This window comes from Chinchilla lanigera, unplaced genomic scaffold, assembly GCF_000276665.1.
Source record: "Chinchilla lanigera isolate Chin_1 unplaced genomic scaffold, ChiLan1.0 scaffold00028, whole genome shotgun sequence".
Lineage (NCBI taxonomy): Eukaryota > Metazoa > Chordata > Mammalia > Rodentia > Chinchillidae > Chinchilla > Chinchilla lanigera.
The window spans coordinates 12486456-12499269 of record NW_004955429.1 but is presented as its reverse complement, the minus strand read 5'-3'; the positions used below and the strand labels follow the sequence as shown (position 1 = coordinate 12499269).

Below are 12814 nucleotides of genomic sequence, written 5' to 3'. Positions count from 1 at the left end.
AAAATATAAAAAAAAAATGGTATATGTTCAGTTCAAAAAATGCAAAGACAAAACTGACAGTTATTTTCCATGAATAGCAGACATTCTTTCTTGCACTGTGGGGTTGATTGGAGATTCTCATGCAGGCTTGTGTGTTTGTGGGGGATGAGAGTTTCACATTTGTGACAAGCTGCCTCTGGGATTATTTAGTCTCTTTTCTTTGCAAGAGTAGTTAATTTGGCCTGATTTTTCTGAAAATGGAGGTAAACATGTGAATGGGGTGAATACCTATAGATAAATGAGCTCCCAGATCTCACTCAGCATCTTTTAAAGTGACACAATGATAGTGTTTTCCACAGGTTATGAAATGTACCCAGCTCCCATCCATGTACTCAAATTGTCCAGTAATATTGTTCTTTCTGCTTCTGCAGTTGTGCATTATAATTGCTGTACACTGAGTTCAGTCCCCCTGTCTGGCTGGTGATGATTTTGCCTTCCTTGTTGTGTCTGCTGTTTCTCCCTCTTTCTCTTCAGCTGGAATTCTGACAAGAGTTATAGCAAGTAGACCTATATTCTCATGAATGTAAACCAGTGCTTGGTCTTCTCAGTCTTATGTGAAAAGCCCTACTTTCTTTTTAACTTAAATTATAGACAAGGACAATATTGATGCAGGTCATGGTAAAGCTGACCTGTAAAATACAGGAATAACAGCCAAGATCTGCTCTTTTATGCAGCTCAGACACATGACTGTGTTCTGGACTTGAAACCTATTATTACCCACTGCCTTGTTATGCATAATGCAAAGATTATGTTCTTCTTTTCTATGAAAAAAGAATACGTAGCCACTTTCTTCACCTTACAGTCTGTCTGCTGTCAAGGCCATAAATGTTTACCTTTGGTGGGCGTCTGTTGAGGCCCCTCTCTCACACAGTATTGCTGGTCTCTTCTCACCTCTGGCACAGGTGCATTGACCCAAGGCTTTTCACCGGTTTTTGAAACATCTGAGGGTGTAGCGTGTCACAGGATTTGCCCTGGTCTTGGTAACTGCCAGATATTAATGTCTAAAGCTAGTCCTTACTTTGGTAGGGCATTAACGGGGCTCTGAATTCTTTTTTTTTTTTTTTTTTTTTTTTTGTTTTTCTCCAGTACCGGGAACTGAACTCACGACCTTGCACTTGCTAGGCAGGCGCTTTGCCGCTGAGCTAAATCCCCAGCCCCGGGGATCTGAATTCTGTTACATATCTCAGGGGATAGTTGCAGCCTTACTGGCTTATCAGAGTGCCAAATGCTGACTGCTCAAAACAAATGCACAGGTTTCTCTTTGTCTTTCTCACTGTTTTCTGTTTTGCTTTCCATGATCTGCCCACTTGGCCATTCTTTGCTCTTTTTCCCATTTGGGAGTTAGTTTTTTCAGATCTTTCTTTCAACTTATTTTTCTGTCTTTTATTTTTTTCTTTTTTATTAAGAGAAAAGTCTCTCTGAGGGAAGCTGGTCTGTATAGTCTGAAACATGAGAATTTTGTGTTTGCCATTTTGGGTGAGGCAGGTTCTGTCTCAGCACTGTCACTCCTAAGAGCTGTATTTGGGGACTGTCTTCTAGATCATCCTGTGGATGGAAGGAGCTGCTGTCCCGTTTCTGTTCCCCTGAGCTGTGCTAAGCCTGGCAGGTGTGAGCTGCATGAGGCATGGCTCGGCAGGGACACTACTAGATCAATTCTGTTAGCCTGCTTTCAAGTGTTCACAGCCTCAAGACTATATTTTCCAATAAAATATTAGCTCACAAGTAGCTTTATACCTTTCTATATAACATCTACCGAAAAGCATACGACCAAGCTATGTGGAGTTTGTTTTGCTAATATAGTTGTGTAATCCAGAAAATTTGAGATGGCTGGATGGCCTTATTTTCTGTCATGTTTCTCATCCTTCACAGGAACTAATAACATAACTGGGTGCTTCTGAGTGCAGCACTGTCCTGTATTAACGCTGTGTGAAATGGAGATGATCTTCTGCTCCAAAAAGATTGCCAGTTTCTGTTTAAGAACTTAGGGTCCCCTGACATCCACAATGTTGAGTAAACTTAGAGCATCTGCACACAACTCCCACCTGAGTCCTTCTTGCTTTAGGACTGTAGTTTCTTAAACAGTGAACAATGTTTATAATAATGTAGTTCTACCTCTCAATGCATGGAAGATTCATACATGCTACTTGACCCATTTCAGGAGATTGTTTACCAAACTCAATTTATGAAAACAGAAGTAAGTCAAAGCTTGAGTTTTGCACAAACAATATAAGAAGACAAGTTTGTAATTGACAGGTTACTTTTTCATGTAATTCTTTTTTTTTCTTTTTCTTTTTTTCCGGTACCGGGAATTGAACTCACAACCTCGTGCTTACCAGGAAAGTGTTGTACTGCTGAGCTAAATCCCCAGCCCCTTCATGTAATTCTTTACAAATATTATTTAGATATTGTTATGTACCAATTTATAGTCATGCCTTTAAATATTATAAGGATATGTTTTATAATTTGCATGGCATAGATATACAGGAAATAAGTGCTTGGGATTTATAAAACATGAAGAGCAAAGCAGACCACTGAGGACTCAGAAAGCACATGGGTCAGAGATATCTGATAGTCAGATACACATTTTTTCCTGTTCCCCCTGAGCAAATGACAGGACCAACCAGTAATTTGCTGACTGTGTGAGTGGGAAAACTGTAAATTTCCTTTACTAATACTTTAGAAAAAAATGAGCTTTTTCTAATTTTACTACGACATTTCTATTTTAAAAATCAGAATTTCCATAAAATTGAGACCATATACTTCCTTACCTCTGGTTTTAACATTTTAATCACATGTTCATTGTGTTCAAACAGCTCAGGTTTCTCAGTCACTTCCACAGCACAGTCACTTGTAGAGCATATGTTTTCAGTAGCTATGAATGTAGTCTTAATCTGTGATGTTGAAATGAGTAGTCTGTGATGATATGTGTCTATATCCATATCACCATGTTAGGACTTTAACACTATAGCTTTATAAAGACTGCTGTAAAGCAAACACGTGCATCACACTGGAAGATGAACTAAAAAGTTTATTGTCACCAAATTCTGTACTACAAAATTTACACTTGAGCCCCATAAGTCTGCAGAACTGTCCTTTCTTATGTCAGGAAGATACAAATGTTTGGACTCTGTGAACCACCTTCAGGGTAAGAATATTTGCCCCTTATCTTTTTTTTTTTTTTTTTTTCCTCCGGTTATCGTACTCTGCCTAATAAGTCTGTGCCTCACACTGATGCATCTCCTAAAATTCTTTTTCCTCCGGTACCGGGAACCGAACTCACAACCTTGCGCTTGCCAGGCAGGTGTTTTTGCCGCTGAGCTAAATCCCCAGCCCCATTTGCCACTTACCTAATTAAAACCATAAGGAAGAATCTTCAGAATGTACTTAATATGTGAGTACATTTGAGATTACCTTTCCATGTGGTTATGATTAAGTGAAAAGAAAATGTCATGGTCCTAATAATAAAGATAACTTCAGTGTCACTACTGATCCAGGTTTGCCTGGCATGAGTTTCTAGAATATATGAACATTATAGTCTTGAAAAATTAAAAAACATTTTAGTTTCATGTATCTCTTAAACAGATACTGTTATTTTGATTATTTCTCCATATCCTTTGAGGCTGAGACAGTGGTATATATCTTACCAAGTGTGCTAAATCTATCAAGTTTTATGCATGAGCAACTATATAATAATGATAATAGTATGTAACATTTCAGGTTATTTTATTCTGTCTTCATATTTGGTACTTTTGTATGCATTCTATCTCTAGGAAATTAGGAATATACTTGTCCTCATTTACCGACTGTGTGTCAGATGTGTGAATTGACTTTTCACATCCTGAATTTGATGAATGTCCAATTATAGTTGTAAATCAAATCCATTTGACTTCAAAACATCCTAAAAACATTTATTCTGTAGGAATATTTTGTCCAGGAATATACCAGAAGTAAGATAGCATTACATAAGTGTGTATGCCTATCCTATGGACAGTTAGTGCTTGAGAAACTCTTAGTTTTGGGTATAGGCAAATCTTCCTTCTCAACTTACACAAAAGAACTAGAGCTCTTAGTAGGTAACTAGCACTTTTTCTACTTTCCATAGATACAAAGACAAATAGGACATTGTGTGTGGTGATGAAAACTAAAAACTGAGAGAAACATGAAAACACCTTCCTCACATGTGACAGTTTCCTCAGAGGTGCTGTGAGGCCCCTGAAGTGAGACTCGTAATCTCCCTGTCATCGGAAAGGTGAGCTCTAAAGGAGAAAGATGCATGGGGAGGATCCAGTGTTCTGATGAAGGCATCCTGCTGGCCAAGATGATGATGGTGGTGACATATGTGATAAATAATTCTTGCTTTTTTCTTCAGAATTTTATTGTTTTTCTCTTCCTATGATGGTGAAGAAAAAGAGAAAGTTTTTCAAGATTTTTGATATGAGAAGTGCAGTTTTCTTTGAAATCACCGTTGGGATCTTAGCCAACAATGTCCTGCTTCTGTTCCACATCCTCACATTTCTCCTCAAGCACAGGCCCAAGCCCCTGGACCTCACTATCGCGCACCTGGCCCTGATCCACTTGGTGATGCTGGTAACCATGGGCTTTATAGCTGCAGACACATTTGAGTTTCAGGGTTGGTTGGATGGCCTCATGTGTAAATTGGTTATCTATGTGCACAGGTTGATGAGGTCCCTCTCCATCTGTACCACCTGCCTGCTGAGCATCCTCCAGGCCATCACCCTAAGCCCCAGAAACTCTTGTTTGGAAAAATTCAAACATAAATCCTCACATCACTACCCATGTTGCCTTGTGTTTTTATGGGTCTTCAATATTCTCCTGAATACTCGTTTCTTAGTCTCCATTGATGCCACCCCCAATGTGACCTCACACAGTCTCCTGTTTGTCACTGAATCTTGCTCTCAGTGGCGAATTAGTTACTTGTTCAGGAACATATTTTTGTCACTGGTGAATATTCAGGATATCTCCTTCATAGGGCTGATGGCTCTCTCAAGTGGATACATGGTGAGCCTGTTGTGCAGGCATAAGAGGCAGTTCCAGCACCTTCACAGCACCAATCTTTCTCCAAAAGCATCTCCAGAAGAAAGGGCCACTCAGAGCATCCTGCTTCTCATGGGTTTCTTTATGCTTATGTACTTTTTGGACTGTGTTGCTTTCTCATCCCGTGCAATATTGTGGCACAATGACCCAATTAATCTTTGTGTCCACATGCTTGTGGGCAATGGCTATGCCACAATCTGTCCATTTGTGCTAATGAGCACTGAAAAGCGAATGACTGAGTGCTTAACATCCAGGTGGAAAAGACTATGAATGTTCAAGTATTTGCTGATGGATCATTTACTTTCAGATGGTTAAATACTTGGAACCTCTCTTGCATTCTTGAAATATATGTAATTTTATTTTTTCTATTAAACATATTTACTTTGATGTATTTGGCTTGTAAGTACACAAAGGGTTATTTAACAATATAACTCTTTAAAGAAATACAGGCTTGTGTTCCAATAGTTAACACAATGATGTTCATATGAACTGGTTCTCTTACTCAGCATTAAACTCTAACGCACAGGATGTATGTTATAGGGGTGGAGCAATGCTGTTATTGGGAAAGACTAGGGCCATAAGGAGCAGGAAGAAGGCATTACAGAGAAAGTACTCAAAAACAATATGCAGGGACATCTTGGTATTTATCAGTTCATATGCTTTCCTTTATAATGTTAACTTGATTATAGAGAACTTTCAGAAATTATATTAAAATCAGTAGGATGATGCAAATATGTATCCTTGATAAACATGCTGATTATTTTAATAACTAATATCATGTACATAATGCAAAATGTATGTTTCCACATAACTAACCTTTTATGAGATAATAGTGTAATATTAATTATGTACATACAAGGTTGGAAAATTACCCTCAAAATTTAGAAAGTCAAGTATTGTAGTGTTTATTTAATAGATATAATTTGATGATAACAGCCAATCACAACTAGTAATGTATTTTCACTTCCTTTGGAAAATCTATAAACCTATATGAATAATATATAGATTCTGTATATAAAAGTACATATGAAGTTATAATGAAAATTCAAATCTTTAATTCTTTATGTTTTCCTCACATGCCTGAGAATAATTAATTTCAATTACTTCAATACACTTTTATATTTTAGAGAGCCAAAAAGATATAAAAATGACAATAAATAAAATACAGAATTTCAAAACAAGATGATAAGCAATTAACAATGGTTACTGTATTGCATATTGTTATCCTCAAAATAGTTGCTCAGATTACCAGGTATAGGCATACAAATTGATCAAATGATATAGACACTAACATTCCTTTCAAAGAACTAATAGAAATTAGTAGTACAATTGTCATAGCTATCTTGTGTGTATATATATATTTCTCCTTTCCTTTTTTTCTCTTCCCACCATCCCGGTTGTTATTCCCTTTTTAGCAGTTTCCTTCCCTTTTACTATATCTATTGTACCTCTTGGATCTTATTTACTCTTTCAGTTTCTTATACTAGCTAGATAATAGAATGCTTACACATGTGATTCTGACTTGTTTTACTTATGAGTAAGGTCTCTAGTTGCATCCATTTACCTATAAAAGCCTCAATTTTATCTTTATTTTTAAAATTTTTTATAGTACTTTCAATATTTTCATTTTTTTAAAAACAAAAGAATGAAAACATTAACAAACAGAGACATAAACAAAACAACATAAAAACAATAAAAGCAATACAGAATTTCAGACAAGGTGATAGGAAGTTAACATTGATTGTAGCATTACATATTGTTATCTTCAAAGTGGTTACTAAGATAAACAAATACAGGCATGTAAGATTGATCAAACAATTAAATATTAACTGTTCCTTTCAATAAATCAATGGAAATTAGTAGTACAATTATCTTAACTGTCTTGTGTATGCATATATACATATTTTTTCCCTTCTTCCTTTCTTTATTCTTTTCTCTCATCCCAATTGTTCTATCCTTTTGAGCAGTTTCTTTCCCTTTCACAATATCTAGTGTACCTTTTAGATTTTATTTACTCTTTTAGGTTTTTACACTAGGTAGATAATACTCGAGTTTATCTTTATAGCTGAGTAGTATTCCAACCACTGTGGATATCAGTGTGGAGATTCCTCAGAGAACTAGGATTAGAGGTCCCATTAGACTAAGCTATTGCCCTTTTAGGTATTTTCTCAGAAGAAATGAAAACATCAATAGCTAAATCTTGGAAACAATCCAAATGTCCATCAACTGAGGAATGGAAAAAAAGATGTGGTATTTTTTATACAACCAAGTAGTACTCTATATAGTTTTTAATAGTAGAAAAATTACACTCTCAATTTTGGTGTTATTTCCATTTTAACAGGGAGAATTAGAATCATTGAAAGTATTTTGTTATAATATTAGAATCAACACAGAATGCACATATGACGTTTTCAGAAGTTTTCACAGAACATTAATTTTTATAACATATTGTGTCTTTTATGTCTCAGAATCTTATTCCTCTAAATTTCATAAGGTCAGTATGCTAGCTCTAGGTAAGAAGAAAGTGTATTCAGTATGCAAATCTTCCTCATAGATATAAGAATGCATTCATTTAAATACGTGGGGGTGATTAAAAATGTAAGAGGAATCACACATTCCAGTTAGGAAGAGTCCCCAGCAACCAAAATAAGAGACTGTGAAAAATGGACCCAATAGCTTATAGATTATGGAAAGAAAAAGTTTCATTTTCATTAGTGAAAATAGGATCATAGCATAAGTGGCATAAAAAACTTTTTACTGAAAAGAATAGTGGAAAACTTTGTAATAAGGTCAAAGAACTTAACTTGCAGATAACTGGGGAATATAGGACCTCACATAGCCACAATCAGAAAAGAACCTTTTCATGTGCCAACATGGCCAAAATCTCAGAAGTCTAACAGAAAAAGAGAAACTTAAAAGTTATTAGAAAAAATGGAATGAATCGCTTATACAATAAAACACATTGTAATTACAATCGGCTGCTCAATACAAACTTTAAATTCAGGAGACCTAGCAGTGAAGGGTTTTAAGCCATAAAAGAAAACAATTTCCAACCCAAACTGACATATCCTGCAAAACTATTTTTCAAAATTGGTGGAGAAATAAGATCCTTACATGATAAGGAATGCTTAAAAAATTCATGCTTAGCAAACCACCACTAGAAAAAAATCTTCAAGGGTAACCTAGAAATAGACATTGAAGACAATGATGACAAAATATCACATGGCATGAATACACCTGGAAGGGCTAGCAGTAAAGTAGGTGGTGTGGAATCAGCAACAGGAAAATAAGTAATGACAAGAACAAGTCAATACTTTTCAGTACTAACTCTCATTGTGAAAGGTCTCACCTCCCCAGTATAAAGTAACAGATAGGAAGAATGAGTCAAGAAACAATTCAATACTAGCTGTATACAAGAAGCTTATTTAACACAAAAAGAAACTCACAGAATAAAATCAAAGGGTGGAAAACTCGACTCCATACAACAGGAATCTGAAAGAAAGAAGGTGTAGCTATTCTGTATTCATACAAAGTGGACTTCAAGCTGAAACTGAGGAAAAAATGCAAACTAGGTCATTAGATACTGGGTAAAGGTACCATCCAACAGGAAAAGGTAACAGTTATTAACATATGTACTGATAAATATTGTACCTAAACTCATAAAAATATAGTACTATATGTGAAATATCAAATAAACATAATCACAATTACAGTGAGGGAAAACAATTATCACAAATACACAGATCAATTAGATAAAAATTTTAAAACAAATATCAGAGCTAAAGAAAACTTTAAAACAAATGGGTTTAATACATACCTGTAGAATGCTCCACCCACCTACCACAAAATTCACATTTTTTTCAAACACACATTGAAATTTCTCCAAAAGAAACCACATACTAGCCAATAAAGCAAGTAAGTATATGTAAAGGAAGGGAAATTGTACCACGTATATCATCATTCCATAGCACAAGAAAGTTAGAAACTAATAACAAAATAAAACACAGAAATGAGGCAAATCCATGGAAAGCAAACAATATACTTTTAACTAAGCAATGCTGGAAATCAAGGAAGAAATAAGACAGGCTGTATAACCAAATGATGCCACTACAATATAGCAGAATTTATGAAATAAAATGATATGTATCATAAGAAGGACATATATAGCTGAGAGTTCCACATCACAGAAAAGATTGTGAGTGCAAAATGTCACCAAAAATGTCCTTGATGGTCCTATAAAGTAAGGACAACCCAAACTCAGATGTAGTGGAAAGAGAATGTTAAATTCAGAACATAAATCAGTGAAATTGAGAGGATAACAATACAAAGAATCAATGAATCTAAGAGCTGGATCTTTGAAAGCATAACCAGAATAAATAAACAAACCCATAGTAACTGTACTTAACAAAAGGAAAAAAAATACAAAACCATCAGATGTACAATGAAAAAGATGAAGTCACAATGGGCATAGCTAAAATGCAAAATGTTATCAACAACTACTTCACAAAGATGTATGTGACTAAATAGAATGAATTAGATTCCAATTAATCAGAAGAAACAAATGGATTTCTAAATATTTGTGAATTCTCCAAATTGAAGTAAGAATACTTAGAAATAAAATAAAATTGACAATAAAATTGAAGCAGTCATGAAAAAACCTACCAATGAACAAATGCTCACGTCTGAAGGCAATCACTGCTAAATTCTACAAAACCCTCAATGAAATTTTCACACTATTACTCCTAAAAAGTCTTCAATAATACTTAAAGGAATTAGTACTCACAAAGTCACTCCTGGGACCCATGACTACTATGATTCCAAAACCAGACAAAGATCCAAACAAAAAAGTGAACTACAGATCAATTTCATTAATTAATATGGACACAAATATCCCCACATTGATACTGGAAACAAAACGCAGTGAATCATCAAAACAAACATGCATTCATTAGGACCAAGTGGGCTTTATCCAGAGATACAGGGGTGTTTCAGCACATGCACATCAATTAGTGTAATACATGACAGAAACAGAAGCAGGGATAAAGACCACGTGATCAAGTAAATAGACTCAGATAAAGCCTTTGACAAAATCCAGCATCTTTTCATAATAAAATACTGAAGAGAACATATACATGTATAAAGACTTTAACTTACTCTCATAAAAGCCATTTATAACAAAAATTGCCAACATCACATTAAATTGGGAAAAATGGAAAGTTTTTCATTTCAGTTAGGAGCACTATCACCAGTAGTAATAACAATTGGACAAGAGAAAAGTTCAAAGAGATATTTATAAAAAATAAGGATAATAAGTTGTCATTTGCAGATGACATGTTCCTGTACATAGAATACTTGAAATGAGTCCTCCAATGACTCTTAGAATAATGAAATTCAGTAATGTAGCAGGATATAAAATCAAACCACCATATTGAGTAGTGCTCTTCTGCTCTAATTATGAACCAATTCAGGAAAAAATTAAGAAAAAGGATCATTCAAAATAGAATCAAAAGTACTTATATACTTAGGAATTAACTATGGTAGTGAGAAGATGATAACAAAAACTCCAGTGTTGTGGAGAAAGAAATCAAAGACAATATCACAAAATGAAGCTCTATCTTATATTCCTGGATAGGCAAATCCAATACACTCAAAAAATGGCAATACTTACATAACTGATTTACAAATTCACAATCACAATGAAATACGAACATCATTGTTCATCATATTGGAGAAAACAATCCTGGAGCTGTTACCCCAGCAAAACATCCTTAGAATAGTAACAGCCATGCTTGATTAAGAAGAGCAAAGCTGGAGGCATCAAAATTACAGAGCTGAAGTCAGAGTACAAAGCTGCAGTGATAAAAACAGCACAGTTACTGGAAGAAACACAGACCTTAGAGTCAGTGAAACAGAGCAGAGAATGCATATACATCACCAAACACATTCAGCTATTTAAAAATAAATGTAGGTAAAACTGACCATCCACATACAGAGGATTGAATCTAGACCCATATGTCTCACCATGCACTAAACTATAATCAAAATAGATCAAAGAACTAAAAGTTTAAATGGAAATAGTTAATCTGCTGAAGATAAAGTAGGTAAATCTCTTTATGTTATACACATGGACTTTCTGAAAGAACGCTGGTTGCAGAGGAAATTGTACCAAGAATCATATCTATTTGAAAAGCTTCTGCACAGCAGAAGAAATAATCACCAAAATGTAAAGAAAACCTGTGGTATGGAAAAACATTTTGCCAGTTCCTCAGACAGAAAGTTAATATCTAGAATATATAAAGAACTAAAAAATGGAACCACCAATAAATAAGACCTAATCAAACTGGACATCTGAAATGAATACATACTTCATTGAGCACGGGTAAAAATAACCAATAAATACAGGCAGAAATACTTAACCTCAGTGGCCATTAGAGAAATACAAATCTTAACAGTGAGATTCCAACCTACTCCAGAAAAATGGTCATCCTCAGGAAATGAAACATTTGTGAATACTAAAGGGGATATGGGGGAAGAAGTCCTTCTCCACCATTAGTGGGAATATAACCTACTGCAACCAGTATTGAAATCAGAGTGCAGGTTTCTAAAATAAGTGAAACTAGGTGTTCCCTTTGACTTGAATTTCAAATAATCACTTACAACTAATGCAAGTTAATTTCAAGTAATACCATAATACTTCACTGGTTGGTCAGTTACCTGTCAATATATATAAGCCCTTCCTCTTTTTAGTATCGTTGCTATCATTAATTTCTCTTACCTATAATTATAGTCCCTACATAGAGCGTGGATTTTTACATTTTGAGCAAACTTCTTTCTGTTAGATCTATTAACAACAACAATTAATTACTTTTCTTGTTAAGCCACATGTTTATTCCTTTTGTTATGTTCTGCCTTTATTCATGAGGTTTTAAGTTTCTAACCTATATAACCAGTGTTTTCCCTGAAACCCAGGATGTTGCACTTGCTAGGGGGGTGTGCTTCCCCCAAGATATGTCCTAAGTTCCAGCATTTTTTTTTTTTTTGCTCATAATAGTTCATTTACAATGGCTAGAAAAGAAATTACCCAGGTATGCATAAATAATAACAATGATCATGGTGTGATCATACAGTGAAGTCTTAGTATATAATAAAGTAAATAAAGTAGAGCTGCACCCATCAACATATACAATTTTCAAAAATATCCTTAAGCAAAATATCCTTAAGCAAACTGACAAGACTATATTTAATACGGTTTCAGCACCACTAAATAATATACCATTAGGGGTCCATAACGTATGTATTAGAGCTATAAAGGCAAGCAAAGAATGAATGAGAATGAGCAAAAATAAACAACCTTATGCTGCACCTCAGTGTTCTAGAAAAACAAGAGCAAGTTAAGCCCAAAACCTAAAGAAGGGAGGAAATTATAAAGATCAGAGCAGAAATTAATACAATGGAAAGAAAACAATAAAGAATTAATAAATCAAAGAGATTTTTCTTTGAATGAATGAACAAAATTAATAAACCCCTAGCCAACCTTATCAAAAAAGGAAGAAAGAGCTCAAATTCATGCAATAAAGAATGAAAATGGTGAAATCACTACAGATACTATAGAAATTCAGAAGATTATCAATACCTCCTTTGAAAATCTTGACTTTCACAGGATGGAAAACAGAGAAGAAATGGAGAGATCAAAGCTGTCTCAAGAAGATTTAGAAATCCT

General features: G+C 34.8%; 1 protein-coding gene across 1 annotated transcript; it reads left to right on the top strand.

Annotated features, from left to right (window-relative positions):
• Positions 1-4434: 4434 nt before the first annotated feature.
• LOC102019420 (vomeronasal type-1 receptor 90-like) lies at positions 4435-5364 on the top strand. Its single transcript, XM_005387252.1, has one exon. It carries the CDS (start codon positions 4435-4437, stop codon positions 5362-5364), a length of 930 nt encoding a protein of 309 aa, XP_005387309.1.
• The last annotated feature ends 7450 nt before the right edge of the window (positions 5365-12814 follow it).